At 55.1% G+C, this 15,673-nt stretch overlaps 2 protein-coding genes across 6 annotated transcripts in view; one reads left to right on the top strand and one right to left on the bottom strand.

Annotated features, from left to right (window-relative positions):
- The first annotated feature begins 54 nt into the window (after positions 1–54).
- On the top strand, positions 55–12,051 carry AMH (anti-Mullerian hormone). The gene is made up of 5 exons (XM_074303950.1): positions 55–6,595; positions 9,229–9,395; positions 10,091–10,190; positions 10,325–10,502; positions 10,627–12,051. The coding sequence occupies exons 1-5, from the start codon at positions 6,067–6,069 to the stop codon at positions 11,492–11,494; spliced, it is 1,842 nt and encodes a 613-aa protein (XP_074160051.1). The 5' UTR covers positions 55–6,066; the 3' UTR covers positions 11,495–12,051.
- Positions 12,052–12,657: 606 nt separating this feature from the next.
- The window catches only part of JSRP1 (junctional sarcoplasmic reticulum protein 1), an 82,208-nt gene continuing 79,192 nt past the window's right edge, over positions 12,658–15,673 (bottom strand). For all 5 annotated transcript variants that reach the window (XM_074303995.1, XM_074304014.1, XM_074304023.1 and 2 more), the window contains 4 exons: positions 15,003–15,102; positions 14,543–14,716; positions 13,866–13,960; positions 12,658–13,503 (listed from right to left, as the gene is read on the bottom strand). In XM_074303995.1, coding sequence (XP_074160096.1) covers positions 12,985–13,503; positions 13,866–13,960; positions 14,543–14,716; positions 15,003–15,102 — 888 coding nt within the window. In that variant the 3' untranslated portion in view covers positions 12,658–12,984. The remainder of the gene's footprint in view (positions 13,504–13,865; positions 13,961–14,542; positions 14,717–15,002; positions 15,103–15,673) is intronic.

Below are 15,673 nucleotides of genomic sequence, written 5' to 3' on the forward strand. Positions count from 1 at the left end.
GAAGAACGCTGCTATGCATCTGTCTGTAAGGAGTTTGCTGGGGAGCGCTCGCCCCTTGTTTTGGGGGGGGGCTCTGACACCCTCCCAGGCTTCTGTCTATCAGCCGCAGCCGTGACCTCCCCAGAGTGGGCACAGTGCTCCCCATTAACTCTTGGAGTTGACACAGCAGATATAAACCCTGTATTTCATTAGGCAGATTCCCAATTCAGGATTCTTCTTGAGCCTTGGTCATCGTCGTCATGTTTTTGTCCTTCCATTTTTGAAAGGGACCATGATGTCAGGGAGGTGCTACCATGACATGCAAGTGAATTGGATTTGAGTGCAGGACTGCTGATGACCGTGGATGCCATGGGAGACTTTGACCTTTATAAGCCAGGTCTTTCCCAGGTCTGTTTGACTAAGGCATTGCCTAGAAGGGGATTATGGCTTGGTAAGAAGCGAGGCAGAGCATGGCCTTTTTCACTAGTCCAAGAAGAGCCAGAATGGCTTTCTGACCAGAACAGAATCAGTTGCTTAAATTTATGTTCACTCTGAGCCAATTGGGGCCAAAATGACGACCTTGTGGGGCTGCTTAGGCAGTTGAGGGCCCTCTCCCCCGGTCCTGATCTGTCATGGCTCTGGGGGAGAAGGGGAGGCAGCTGGCCTTGCTTGTCGTGGTGGCTCCTCCCTGAGGTCATAGTCAAGTTCCAGTTTGAAGGACAAACAATAACAGTGATTGGCCAATCAGTGAGAGCCAGAGGGATGTGGGCTTAAAGCCTAGTCTTCATGAAAGGACGATCGGGTCCACACTTAACAGGAGAAGGATGGATGCTGAAACTCGCCCAAGACCTTTGTTTTACATGCAGGAAAAGGGGGAAGACGACCAGACTCACAGCATATGGTTTACTGGGAAAAAACGTCCATTAAGTCCGAAGATAGGCTTCAAACCCAGTGGCATAAAGCTGTAATTGGCACACAGTCAAATTTGATGTGCCTCAGTTTGCTCAGCTCCAAAAGGGAGACTAATACCTGTGCTGGAGTATTAAGAAATAAAAGGAGCTGAGAAGGTGTTTTGTAGCTGGAGCACAATGCACTTGGTAGGCTTCCAGGTCTGCTGAGGCAGGCTGCAAGGGCTTTAAATTGGGAAGGAGGTGGGTAGGTTTGAAAATAACTTATTAAGGCCTTAGCTAGACCGCCCATTCTGAGTACTCTGGAGGCCAGTGAGAGTTGCTTCATATTCCTCTGGCGATGTCAATTGGCGCTTGCTGCTAATGAAGCCAAGGTCACGCATTCACTGCAGATAATCGGCTCCAGCCCCAGGCGGGTGTTTCATAAGCACATCTCATAAATGTGTGCTTGGATAACCTGGTATGGCAGCAACTTAGTAGGACCCCCTTCCAGCTTCCTCCCCATCCAGTTATCACAAGCCTGTGTTCGACAGAGAAAATCGAGGATCTCACTCTTCCCACCCCCTCACCTAGACTTAAAAGTTGTGTATCATATTCCTCTATGCAACAACATGTAGGTAGTAGATTTCTTTCAATGAAGATTGCTTCCTAGCTGTGGGGCCTGGGCAAGTCACAACTCCAGTTGCCTCAGCCAAAAAAAAAGATCGCTTCCATATGATAGGGTCTGGTGTTAGGTACCATGGGAAAGAAAAGGAGATAATCCCCATTTTAAAGAAATTAGTTGGGAAAGCAAGATCGTTACATATGCAGCAGTTGGAGAGTAATATTGGAAAGAAAGCAATTTCTCTGGTTATAGCTCTGCCAGGAGTTGGAAGGGATCTCAAAGGTTGCTATCCTGTATCTGACCAAGAATCCCTTTTGTGACATTTTTTTTTTAAATATAACTTGTTTTTTTTGACAGTACATATGCATAGGTAATTTTTTACAACATTATCCCTTGTCCTCCCTTCTGTTCAGAATTTTCCCCTCCTTCCCTCCACCCCCTCCCCTAGATGGCAGGCAGTCCCATACAATGTGTTGTAGTATATCCTAGATACAATATATGTGTGCAGATCCGAATTTTTTGTTGCACAGGAAGAATTGGATTCACCTTTAATGACATTCTTAAGTATCTGTGATACTCCAAGCAGCTTCTGCTGGAGCCCTGCAGTAAGAAGCTAACATCTGTAGCAACTGGCTTTTTTTTTTTTTTTGCCTGCCATATTGCTGAGTTTTTCACCCAGTCTGTAATAAAGTTGGCTTTTTCAACCTAAATGTAAAATTTAACTTTTGTTGCGATTAAATTTCAATTTACTCAGTTGTACCAAAATTCCATTCCAAATTGGCCCTTCATTTCGACCTGTCGAGATCTTTTTGGGGCCTGATTCTAATCCAGCATGATAAAAGTTCCCTGCCAATATCATGGCAATTAACAAGTGCCAGACGTATATGTTTAGCCTTTTGTAAAAATATCAAATAGCGGAATGTCTGAGCTTCCACTAGAAACTTTCCTTCCACCCTTGTTTGAGCAGGTCATTCCACGGGTTCTGAGTTAGCCTCAGTGTAAATGCCACTTAAGTGCCTCTGCATCTCCTCTGTGAAAAGGGCAGGAGTGGCTGCCTCAGGTGCTTTACTGAAGCCTGAGTAGGCTGTACCCATTGCAGCTCGCCTGGCTCCTGCCGTTGGCGTTCACTTGGCAGAGATGCTGGAGCACTTTGCCATGTCCTTCTCCAGTTTGACAAATGAGGAACTGAGGCAAACAAGGTAACAGCCTGGAACTCATGGGGATGAGACCCCCTGACTGCAGGCCTGGTTCTCTAACCCTTGTGCGACCTGGTGGGTGATGCCCCACAGAAGTGGGGGTGAGGTTTTAGTCTTGGAGCCTACTGCTCTCAAATAATTTTTTCCATTACTCTTCACTTTTCAAAATCAACAACTATTTCCAGATATATACAGGAACAGTAAAAGGATGCATATGAAGTTTATAATTTTTTTTTCAAATTTACATGATTCAATACAATTTCAAAGCTGTTCTGCTTATCTAACTTCTTCCTGTTCTCTGCATATTTTCAAAATGCTGCAGTGGCCTTTTTATTTCCATTTTTTTTTTTTAATGGCACTATCACTAGTCCTTCCCAGCATCCCTCCCCCCATATATATATTTTTTTTCCCCCAAAAAAAAATATAAAAAATGATTTTTTTCCCCCAAAGGCATAGTAAGATAAGACAAACTCATGCAATGGTGACATGACCTAGGTCTGTGGCCACGTGATTTTTTGTATTGATAAACAGTGCTTCCCTCAGAAACCAATAAAAGGTTTGCAGATGTTGCCATCCGAAAAACAAACTTGCTGTTGTACTTTTTGTTCATCAGGATCTTAGTAAAATCACTGACAGTGACCCAGCTAGTATATCTACCTGTTCTTTTAATACTCCTTTAGATAATGGTAGCTTTGGTGACAAACGAGTTTCCACACATATCAGTAACTTGAAGCATTTTATATTTATGGGACAGATAATCAGTGCAGTGGATAAAGTACTGGATCTAGATTCAGGGAGACCTTCATTCAGATTTGACATTAGACACTAGCTGTGTGATACAAGGCAGGTTACTTCTGTTTGCCTCAGTTTCCTCTTCTGTAAATTGGGGATAATACCTCCCAGATTAGATAAAATAAAGCACTTAATGCAGTGCCTCATTTGTAAAAAGGGTTATATTAATGTTAACATTCTACTGAAGCCATTTCTTAGAATTTCATGAGTTTCCTTTGCAATCATACCATTGGATCCTACCTATCCTTTCCTTAACTCTTTGAAATCTCATGTAGCACCTAGAGATACCTACCAGACTGCCCAGATTTCATCCTCTTACCCGTTATCACAAGTTCAGTGACAAAGTGGCCATTTACCTTCAAAAGTTCTTGTCTATTTTATTGATCTTATTTGGTTTTGAACTCTGTTCATAGAACTGATAAGGTCTCATGCTCCACAATTTGCTTTTGATGTCACTTTTTATGCCCATATTGTGTTGAGCTTTTCTTGATATTCTTACTATACATACTGATACAATATGAGATGTTGGTCTGTACTAATTCCTGCCCTTCTACTTTTTGGTTTCCCAGATATTTTTTGCTGAATGGGGAGTTCTTGTCCCAATAATTAAGACCTTTAGGTTTAGTTAAAACTAGGTTACTGTGCTCATTTGCTTCCATATATTATGTAATTTTGAATCTTTCCGATTTAATTTTTCTCCTCACCCCTATCCCAACTGATCCACTTGCTCTGTTGTATATATCATAAGAATATTACTGCTTTTCCCTCATTAATCCTAACTCATGGTTCATCATGTTCTGCATCTTGGATTCCTAGATTTATTCACAAAAACTTTCTCTGTTTCCATCTCTCTGTCTCTCTGTCTTGAAGTCAGTTAAATGGCTTGCCCACGATCACGCAGCCAGTAAGTGTCTGAAGTCAGATTTGAACAGATTTCAGGGCTGGTGCTCTATCCACTGGTGTCACCTAGCTGCCCCTAACATGCCTTTAATGTGTGGTGTTACTCCATCCTCACTCAATCCCCCCTTTTTATTATTATTAAAGCTTTTTATTTACAAGATATATGCGTGGGTAATTTTTCAACATTGACCCTCACAAAGCCTTCTTTTCCAACTTTTCCTCTTGTTCCCCCCACCCTCTCCCCTAGAGGGCAGGTAGTCCCATACATGTTAAGTATATTAAAGAATATTCAGCCCCTTTTTAAATAATTCAACCCCTATTCTGTGCCTTTTCAGCAAGAGATACTCTGTTCAGTGCTATCCCACCAAACTGGGTTCTGAGTTCATCCACTTTATTTCATTCATTATCATCTTCCCTAGCATCGTTCTCACCCTCTCTGATTGTAAAATGACTATCTTAAAGGGAGTTGGGTGGTGCAGTGGATGGACTGCTAGACCAGAAGTTGGGAAAACATCTTCCTGAGTTCAGGTCTGACCTCAGACACTATCTGTGTGACCTGTGTTCAGAGAGGTCTGAAAGGACCCTTCATCTTGGTCTGCTCTGTTCAGAGCCTTCCAGCTCTGAGGTTCTATGGGTGTGGGGGCTGAGCACCTTGTTCCTTGGTTGTCGGGGACTCACATGAGCAGTGTGGGTGTCTGGGATTTTGACCTTCACTAGGCAAAACAGAACGTTGAGGTGAGGATGATGCAGTGCTTTGGATGTCAGAAGACCCAGGTCCAAATGCCACATGGGATACCCATCCCCTATGGAACCTCAGGCAACTGTCTTCTCATCCAGGAAAGGCAGCCTCCCTGCCTTCTACAGGATGGACCTTCCTGTGGTCCCTTCCCTCCCCCCAAGACCACCTCCCGTTTCTGCTAAGTGTGGGGTTCTTGCTCTTTGTGTCCCCCCGGGGCCTGGCATCGACCATGCTCACAGATCTAGAGCTGGAAGGAGCCTCTCTTTTATAGATAAGGACACTGGAACCCAGGGTGAGGATCCAGGTCAAGACTGGCAGCATTGTTCTGGGACTTCCCCCTTCCACACAACCCACTCACTTAGCTTTAGGGCCTCTTCCAGCTCATTTCTCTGTTACTGTCATCAGTGCAAACCTGCTGGCTATGTGTGGCTGGTGGTCACAGCTGCTCTTGGTAGAGACCGCTGATGCCCCCAGCCCATCGACAAGGCCCTGACCTCGTCCCAGTGGAGTTCCCCAAAGAACAGGCCGCTAGCATTTTTATGCCCCCCACCTTCTCACCTCCAGCCCTTCGGCTCACACTTTTTTCCTGGCTCTGTCTGAATTGCACATTCCCAGCTCAGATTCTCACATTTTTAAAAAAAATCAGTCAAGGACAGCATTTTGACAATCCGGTCAACAGCCTAAAATTTATATCACTTCTAAGAAGCGAGATACCCAGCCCAAAAATAGAACAGAAAGAGCCCTTTGAAAGGGCCTCCTCTGACTTTCAGACTTCTGGTCTCCCAGGGTCCCAAAGGATGGACTCTGCATTGTCAATTCAAGGTCGCTTCCATTGGGAAGAGATAGCCATCCCTCCCTCCCTCGCACACAGTCTGCAGAAAGCATTTCTGCCCCCTTCATCTCATAAAAGCCCCAGTTAGCCGAAGGCTCGGCCACAGCCAGACCAAGATGAAGGGGTCCTTTCTGGGTTTGCTTCTGCTGCTGCCAGTGATGTTTGCCGTGCTGAGAGGAGCGCCCCCCAAGAAGGGGCAGTCAGATGCCCAGGGCCAGAGGAAGGAGAGGTCAGAGAGTCCTCCTGGCAGGCCTTCATCCTTCAAGAGCCAGAAGACCCATGGGAGTCAGGCCCACCTCTCCTGGCCCGTGTTCGCTGAGGACAGCGGCACCTCAGATCTGTGGACTGGGCCCCAGCCCCATCCTTGGCCTTTGGGGGGCCTGAAAAACCCAGTGTGCTGGGTAAAAGTGGGCAGAGGCGGAGACGGAGTCCCAGGCCCCCTCCAGGTGGTGGGCGCTCTGAGTGGTTATGAGAGGGGCTTTGTGGAAGCCCTGAGACAGGCCCGCTGGGACAGCCAAGACTTGGCCACCTTTGGCATCTGCCCCCCAGGGGGCACAGGAATTGCCCACCTCTCTCTACAGCGTTTGGGGGCCCGGCTGGTGGAGCCGGGCGGGTGGACTCTGGTGGTCCTACACCTAGAAGAAGGTAGGTGGGCCCCATATCTAGCACATCCTCAGGGGGAAGACACAGAGGACATTCTGGAGGGGGGGGTCAGCAGCCAGCCTCAGAGGCTTCTGGGAAGCATTTTATTCCTTGGGTCCTGAGGAGGGGATGATCCAGGATGCAGAAGGCCAGTCTGGGGGGGGCTCCTGGCTAACTGGCCACCAGCTCGTTTCTCGAGTCCCAGGATGCTGGGATGTGATATCAGAGGCCTGAAACTCGATTCCTAGTTCTCCCTCGTCTCTCTGCCCTGGGGAGGGATCTGTCTTATCCTTCAGCCTTTGGCTTCTACCCCCAGCCCCCCATCCAATGGATGAGTGATTCGTGGGGGCTTTGTTCATTGTTTCTGATGGCTCCAGGACTCTCCAGGTTTCTAAGACTCAGGGCTTTAGAAGGGATTTGTGGGGCCTTGGGCGGGTGGCCCAGGCAGGACGGCTAGAATGAAGCCTGGGCTTCAGGCCCAGCGTCCGGCTTGCCAGGGCAGCTGCCAGGGAGTGGCTGGCTGGAGTTGTCCAGGGCTTGTCTAGGGTTGGTCTCCCCTCCTAAGTAGCCCCAAGTAGTTCTTGTCTCTGAGGGCAAGGGCCGGCCAGGCAACTGGTTCTTTTTTTTTTTTTTTTTTTTTTTTAATTTTTATTTTATTTTATAATTATAACATGTTTGACAGTACATATGCATGGGTAATTTTTTACAACATCATCCCTTGCACTTACTTCTATTCAGATTTTTTCCCTTCCTCCCCCAACCCCCTCCCCTAGATGGCAGGCAGTCTTATACATGTTAAATATATTACAGTATAATTTAGATACAATATATGTGTGTAGAACCGAATTTCTTGTTGCACAGGAAGAATTGGATTCAGAAGGTAAAAATAACGGTTTACACTCATTTCCCGCAGGCAACTGGTTCTTAACCTGGGTTCTGTGAGTAGATTTCAGGGTTCTGTGCACCTGGACAGAGGGGGAAATTCCATCTTTATTTTTGCTGACCTCTAATTGAAATGTAAATTTCCTTCAAAGAATATTTTTTAAGGAAAACATTGTTTTTAGGAGGGGTTTAGCACACGCCAGAGGGGTTCATGACGCAGAAAAAAGGGTCAGCAGAACTGTTTTTAAGGCTCCTGCAGGGGAAAGCTAACCCCCAACCGGCCGGGCTCGGCTGACCCCTCGGGGTTGGGGTTGCTCAGCTTCGGAGCCGGCTGCTTCAGCAGAGGAAGGGCCCTCGCTTGTCAGGGAAACCCTCGCTGAGTTCGGAGGTCGCAGGCGTGGGGTCTAGACCCAAAAGGGGGAAGAGGCTCTCCCAGCCCCACTGCAAAGTCCTGAATGGGGAAGACTTCCCTGCTGAAGGGCCTTGGGGAGCTCAGCCCTAGAGCGTTGGAAGGGAGCTTGGAGCCCCCTTAGTCTGGCCCTTTCTCGAAGTTGAAACCTGAAGAGGGGAGAGACCTGTGTCAGAAGGAAGGATCCAGATGATAAATAGAAAATGGAAACAGAGAGGAGAGAATGACTGTCTCCTCTCCTGCCAGGGCACACTGACACCGTCTCTGCGGCTTGTAGCTGCAGGGAGCACTGAGGGCTGGCTCAGGGTCTCGCAGCCATTGTGTGGGACTTGAACCGGTCTTTGTGGTCCTGAGGTCAGTTGGCCGCCCATGAGACCACGCTGTCTCCCTGGTGCTTGATTTTTTTGGGGGGTAGCATCTGTTTCCCACTGGATACCTGACCCCTTCCCAGTGCCGCTGGGTGGATGGCAGGGAGGGCGCTGAGGCGGAATCCTCGAAGCGGAGAGAAGGCCGAGTCTTTTTTCCTGGTCCTCAGAGTTGGGGTTTGGGGGGGCTTGTTTTTTGTCTGCGTCAGGACAGATGTAGAGATACAGCATTTAAAATTCAGGTCTAGTGATGTGCTCAAGGGAAAGGGGAGAGAGACACAGGTCTTAGATTTTACCTACCAAGCCCCAGAGAGAGAATAAGAGCTGGGCTGGGAAGGGATGTGCACAATGGACCACCTGGTCTTTTTGCAAGGTCCAGAGCCTCTTTTCTGTCTCCTGATGGGTGGTCTGCTCCGAGGCGGCCACTGGAGGGGAGGGAGGACACCTGGCTCTGAGATTCCAAGAGGCAGCCGAGAGCTCCCAGGAACCATGCCCGGGGTGGGGGTAGCCGGGGGGCGTGTTTCCTGAGGCCGGTGGGCCCAGGCGGCTGCCTGGGACTCGGGAGCTCTGTGGGTGGCCCTGTTTCTCTAGGCCAGCTGGGTGACTTGGGGCAAACTGCTTCGTCTCACTGGGCCCCGTCTGTAAAATGGACCCTTTCTGATCCTAAGTTCCTCGCAGCCTAAGATGTGTAAGGATCATTGGGGAGAAAAGATAGAGCTAAAGGGTTAGATTCAATTCTTCCGAGGGCAGAGGCTCAGATCAGACTTAGAGGTCATCTCATTTTACACCTGGGGCAGCCGAGGCCCACGTGCCCAAGCTAGCAAAGGAACAGATCTGGAATTTGACTGCCCTCCTTCCAAACGCGCCGCCCCCCGGATCGTCTTAGAGGTCCCGCTTTTCTCCCTGGCCAGAGAGACCCTACGGCCTTTTCCCGGGACACCTGTGGGTCCCCCTCCCTCACTCCTGCCCCTGTCCTGCAGTGACGTGGGAGCCAGAGCTGAGCCTATGGTTCCAGGAGCTCCCACCAGCCCTTGAAGGAGGCGGCGTCCCAGAGCTGGCCCTGCTGGTGCTGTATCCCGGGCCTGGAGGAGGAGACCGGCCTGGGCAGGAGTTCGGGGTCACTGGAGCAGGGCTGCAACCCCAGCAGGTACAGACTCAGGAGCTAGAAACTCGGGACAAACGGGTGGGATGTTTTGACCTTTGAACCCACGGGGGAGATCCTAGCTATCCAAGCCGCCAGAATAAGCCCTGGAAAAGGGGGCCTTGGCAAGGAAAGAACGGCTTGTTGCTGGCAGGACTTCTTGGGGGCTGGAGTCAGGGGAAAGGCCGAGGAGAAGGGCATCCCCGCCCCACGGATGTCCCAGACCTCTCCAAGGGCTTTGCTGGTTCCCCCCGCCTAATCTCACTTGCAAGGGGCACGGAGGCCGCCCTCGCCAGGGCAGAGTCGGGATGCCCCTCCCAGCCAAGTCCTGAAGGGAACCAGCCTCAGATCCCAGTCCCCGTCCAAGTGCCCAAGGAAGGAGGGTCCTGGTCCCCAGAACCTGGCCTAGCCAGGCCACCCTCAGACTGGGAATGGCCCCGCCCCCCCAAGCAGTAGCCACGGTGTCCGAGTGCTAGGGATGGGGGGGGGGGCGCTAGATCCAGGGAAAGCCAGGACGTGGCTGCTGGGGCAGGTAAGAAGCTCCCCGTCCCCTGAGGTCTCGGATCGCAGTTGAGGGACGGTTGGCTCGGGGCTGGGGGGCATCCGTTCCGGATCTGAGATGTCGGGAATTTTCCTTGGGGTCTGTGGCCGGGGACAGGAGTTGGGCAACTGCGTGGGCCATGCTGCTTTTGTCTCCGCAGAGCCTCTGTCTCTCCTCGGGCACCCGGTTCTTGGTCCTGGCTGTGGACGGGCCGACCGGCCACCGGATCTCCCTTGTTCTGAGGCCTCGGGACAGAGCTGGTAAGGAGGTTCAGAATCCGGGGGAGCCGTGGGGGCTTTTAGGCCCAGGGGACGGGGGTGAGGGGTGCCAGGTGGGCCCCAGGGCAGGCGGACTCCTGATCTGACCCAAAACGCATCCCCGTGTGCCACTGCAGGCCCCCCTCTGGCCACCCCAGAACTCCAGGCCCTGCTCTTCGGCCCGGACCACAAGTGCTTCACGAGGATGACGCCTGTCCTGCTCCTGCTGCGGGGGCACGGCTCCCAGGCCGAGCCCCGCCCCAGTCCTCTCCCGGCCGAGGGCCGACTAGATACGGCGCCGTATCCCCTGCCCAGGTGTGTGGGGGCCTCGGGGAGGGGGCAGGCCTCCCGGGTCTGGAGGCCTGCTGGCTGGGTGGCAGAACTGGGGCAGCAAGCAGATTGTGGAGTCCCCCAGCCTCATGCCTTCCCTTGTCCGCAGGCCCTCCTCCCTGCCACCTGTCACGGCCTCTCCGAGTTCTGCAGACCCGTTCCTAGAGACCCTGACCCGCCTGGTGCGAGGAGTCCTGAGCCCTCCTTCTAGCCCCCGCCCGCTGCGTCTGGCCTTGGACCCCGTGGCGCTGGAGGCCCTCCCACACCAGGTGTTCAACCTCTCGGACCCGACCACCTTGGAGCAGCTGGTGGAGTCAGAGGACCCCCTCCTGCTCCTCTTTCCAGCTGGGAGTCCGGCCCTGCTGGAGGGCCTGGCGGGACGATGGCCGGCCCCCGAGGGCCCAGCCCAGCGCCTGGCTGATAAGCTGCAGGCTGTGGCCCAGGAACTGCTGAGCCTGCCGGCCCTGCAGCCCCACGCCGAGCTCCTGCACCAGCTCCTGGCCCTCTGCCCGGCCCCCACCAACGGCAGCAGCCAGGCGGAGGCCGCGGAGACCCCGGGCGGCCAGCTCCGGGCGCTGCTGCTGCTCAAAGCCCTGCAGAGCCTGAAGGCCGAGTGGCGGGAGCGCAGGAAGGCGTCCCGGGCCCTGCGCAGCGCCCGGCTTGGAGGGGACGGGCCCTGCCGGCTTCAGGAGCTGAGCGTGGACCTGCGCACGGAGCAGTCCGTCCTCATCCCCGAGACTTACATGGCCAATAACTGCCAGGGGCCCTGCCACTGGCCCCAGTCCGACCGGAGCCCCAATTACAACAACCACGTGGTGCTGCTGCTGAAGATGCGGGAGAGGGGCGAGCCTCTGGGCCGGCCGCCCTGCTGCGTGCCCACCGCCTACGCCGGAAAGACTCTCATCAGCCTCTCCGAAGAGGGCCTCAGTGCCCGCCTCATGCCCAACATGGTGGCCACCGAGTGCGGCTGCCGGTAGGCTCAGCCGCCCGAGACCTCCCGTCCTCCCCAGCACCAGCCTCGCTCCGGACCGTGGCCTTCCCTGCCATGCCCCCACTTCTTCCATCTGTCCTTCTCTGGATTCTGGGCAGCTGTCCCTCATCCCCACAGGTCCAACCGGGTCCCTGGAGCAGCCCCGAAGATGAGGGGGTTCTCGCCATCATCTCTGCAGCTGCTGGCTCCCTGACAGTCCTCCAGTCCCTAGGGATGGTCTTGGGGCTCAGACCCTGCCTGCCCTCCTCCCCCTCACCACCCCCTCCCCCCACTGAACCGCTGCCCAAGGCAGGCAGGGACCTAGAGGGCCTGGGCAGGGAGGGGAACCACGGACACTGGACTGGGCATGAGGGAGCCCAGAGCACTGGCGTCCGTGGGGACTGGGTGCAGAGCTGGTGGGGCGGCACCCACAAGGGCTTTGTGCTCAGGACAACGCAGGCCGGCCCTGGCCCTGACAGGGCTTGTGACGGGGCGCCCAAGGCCCTGCCCCGGATTTATTCTCACCACCTGAAACCTTGTCCAATAAAGTACAAATTTGGCTGATGCCTTTGGCCAGTCAGGGGGCTGATGGGGCGAAGCCCAACCCTCTCGGGGCCTGGTGGTCTGGAGTGGGGGAGGGGACCAGCAGGAGGAGAGAGGAGGGGGAAGGAGAGAAGAAAGAAGGGGAGAGGAGAAAAAATGAGGGAGAAAGAGAGAGACTCAGATACAGAGAGACAGAAAAAAGAGAGGGAGAAAAAGAAAGGAAGGGAGAGAGAGAGAGAGAGAGACTTCTCCCCAAGTGCCCTACCCCTTCCCCGCCCAACTCCCAGCATGGCCGTCTCCTGGAAGCTCACCTTCCTTTGAGAAACTCCCCCAACTGGGGAAAGAGGGCCCTTCCTCCCATCCCCCCTCCCGCTCTCCTCCTCTCAAAGGCAGAGAGCCGCTGTGGCCCTGGGAGAGGCAGGGGCCTCTGGGCTTCCCCTCCCCCCCACAAGGGCTTCTTTTGAAGGTGAGAAATCGTCCTTGTGAAGGCAGAGCCTGGGCCTCCGGACTGGGGGTCTCAGGCTTTTCCCAGGAGCCCCGGGGAAGGAGTCTCCTAATCAGGCCCAGAGCTTGGCAGGAAGGCATCTGTCAGCTCAAAGAGGATCCTACCACAGTCCAAGGAGGGGCTTCATTTTTAAATATTTATTAAACATGGAGCAGTCTCCGGAGGCTGGGGGAGGGGCGGGGAGGGGGTCCTGGACTCATCTCTTGCCTTCCTGGCCAGCCTGGAGCCATGAAGGGGGGTGGGGGCTCTAGGCCCCACCAGAGAGGCTGCATACTCCCTGGTCAGCCCCTCCAGTGGTCACAATCACACTCCACTGGTAGTGAGATCTAATTTTCCAAAAAGGGAAACTGAGGTTCAGAGGGACTAAGTCACCCAGACAGCAAAGCCGGGATGTGGGCCAGGTGGGCAGCAGGAATCCCAGGGAGCAGGGCTGGGCCCCCTGGGCCTTCTCAGTCCCTGTGCTTCCCTTCTCGAAGCTTCTGTTTGGGGAAGAACCTCTCCCTGTCCTCGTGCTTCTGGCGCCCCCGCTGCTCCTCCCTCTTGCTCCTGGGTCCATCCCGAGCCTTCTTGGAGTCCTCCCGCTTGCCAGAGTGCCTGTGCTCCCGCTGCCAGGGCCGGCGGGGAGCCTCCTCGGGCTCTTCTCGGCGCGGCCTGGGCCCATGGCCCCCCTCCTTCCTTTCCCTCCACGGGGGCTCGGCCCTGTCCTCCCGGGAGCCCTTCCTGTTTCTGGCCTTCTCCTCCTTCCTGGGCATCGCGGCCCCGGCCGGCTTCTCAGACTTGGCTGGCTGGGAGCTCGGTGGGGGTTCCTCAGGCGGGATGGCTGCTTCCAGGGCTGGGGCCGGGGCCAGGCTCCCCTTGGCCTCTGCTTCCTGCTCTTTGGGGGGGGCCTCGGGTGTGTCCTTCACAGGGGGCTTGGGCCCGGGCGGGGGGGCTGGTGCTGAGGCTTTGGCCCAGTTTTTGGGCTTGGGCTGTTTGAAGAACAAAGATCTTGGCTGAGCTTATGGCTGGATGGGGGCAGGGATACCCTGGCCAGGTCTGACCCGGGGGCTGCCTCATGTGGAATAGGTGGGAGGAGGTCAGGGAAGGCCAGGGGAGCAGGCTCGGGCGCTCAGGATGGGCTGCCTCTTGATGCCCAGGAAGGAGCCCCCCACCCCACCCCAGGCCCTGGGGCTCAGGATGAGCTTGGTCTCAGCTCCCAGGGGCCAACAAGAGGCCCCACAGTTGCCCCTAGTGTGTACATGAGGAAACTTCCATCAGCCTCAGCTAGAATGTGGCAGCTCAGCCATTTGAACTGGGCCCTCTGTTCATCTGGGAGTCCCCCCCTCCTTACCAGTTTGGCTTGGCTGTCCCTCGGGGCACTGCCACCTGGCCAGGCCCACAGGGTGGGGGCAGCCTCAGGGCCCTCATCCTCCCCATCAATGACATCTGAGGAGAGAGAAGCCCAGGGCTCAGTCGGGTCCTGGCCTGGCTCGGTCACTCCCAAGAGGGCAGGGGTTCTCGGGGCTTACCCAAGCGGACAGCAGAGCAGGGGCTCCCAACAAATCGGGGAAAGCCCCTTTGTTCTCACTTCCTCGCCAGTCCGACTTACTCCTGCTGCTCAGGGTCCCCACCTCAGCCCGGGCAGTGCCCTAAGAACAGGGACCCCCAAAACTCCTGGGCTGTGACAGCTCTGACAGTGAAAGGAGAGGAAGTCGAGGTCTGGGAAGGGCCTCCCTCACACATGTTCATTCACTCCAAGGCTCCCCACTTGGGTGAAGGAATAGAGCCTCAGGCCCAGCCTCCGACCTGGGGGTTATAGCCCCTCCCTCTCCAGGGTCAGGACCCCACCATCTTGTCTTGGGAACAGGGTTGGTTTAGGGGAGGCTCAAGGAGAGTCCAGCCCCCTCCCCCCCTGCTGGGAGGGACTTGGGACTGAAACAGGCTGGGGTCAAGGGGGCCAAGCCTCCAATCCGTCCTGGCCCCCTTAGGGGCAGGGGCCGGGAGCCCTGGAGGGTGGCCCCGGCTTACCCTGGAACAGCTGGAAGGCCACGCTTAGGACGGCCACAACGGAGGCCAGCGCCAGGCACTTGTTGAGGGTGATCTCTCCCCAAGGCAGCTCATCGCTCCCGGGCCCCAGGGTCCGCGGCAGCTTCAGCTGGGATGGGGCCTTGCTTTTCTTCCTGGCCGGGGCGCTCTTGGGAGCTGGGGAGCAGGGACCACGAGTCAGAGCAAGGCTGGGAGACACTTAGGGACCACTGGGCCAACCTCTCCTTCCACAGGAGAAAGGGAGGCCCAGGAGCGGGAGCACTTGGCCCAGGTCACACCCTAGTAAGGGCGACTGCCCGGCTTTGCTTCTGAGAGGCAGCCGCCCTTTCCCAGACCCTTTAACAACCAAGTGCCTGCCCCTGTCCCCAGTCCTGCCCCTGCCCCGGTCCCCAGTCCTGTCTCTGGCCTTGCCCTTGCCCGGCCTGCTGCCCCGGGGCCTCACCTGCAGTGGTCTTCCCTCTCTCCTTCTCTGCCTTTGCCTTCGAGGGCCTGGCCCCCCGGGAGCCTTCCCCATCCAAGGCGTGCTCCTCCTCCACCAGCCCCTAGCCCAGGAAGAAGAAGCCACAGCAAAGCCGCCCTGAGAAGGGGATATCTGACCTCTCCACAGGGCCTTCCGCTTATAAAGCAAACCTGGGCTTCAAAGCTGCCAGCGCTCAGCCCTTCAGGGGCCTCGGGCACCATCTCAAAAGCATGACCGAGGGGTCACAAGGGCCAGGCTGAGTGCTTCGGGGAATGCCGACACAAGGAGCCCACAGCCCGGCCTTCCGGGCCTTCGAGCTCCATTCTAGGCTGCCTGCTGTGCTTGGAGCAAGGGAGAGTGCTGGGGAAAGGCTTGGAGGACTCAGCGAGTATGGGGTGGCGGGGAAGGGAGGAAGGCACCCAGGAGTGGGGCACGTCCTCGACAAAGGCAAACAGGCAGGAGATGGAATGCCAAGTGAGGAGGGCTAGTTTGGCTGGTGAAAGGGCAGTTGGGGAATAAATCTGGAAAAGGAGTCGAGGCTGCCAGGGCCATGCTCGGGGTCCCTTCGAGCTCTGGCACTCTCAGCTCTGAGGCTGCTCGGGCTGGGGCCGGACACGGCTTGGCGGCTGTGGGGAGGACAGCGACTGTGGTGA

Source organism: Sminthopsis crassicaudata, chromosome 1, assembly GCF_048593235.1.
Source record: "Sminthopsis crassicaudata isolate SCR6 chromosome 1, ASM4859323v1, whole genome shotgun sequence".
Lineage (NCBI taxonomy): Eukaryota > Metazoa > Chordata > Mammalia > Dasyuromorphia > Dasyuridae > Sminthopsis > Sminthopsis crassicaudata.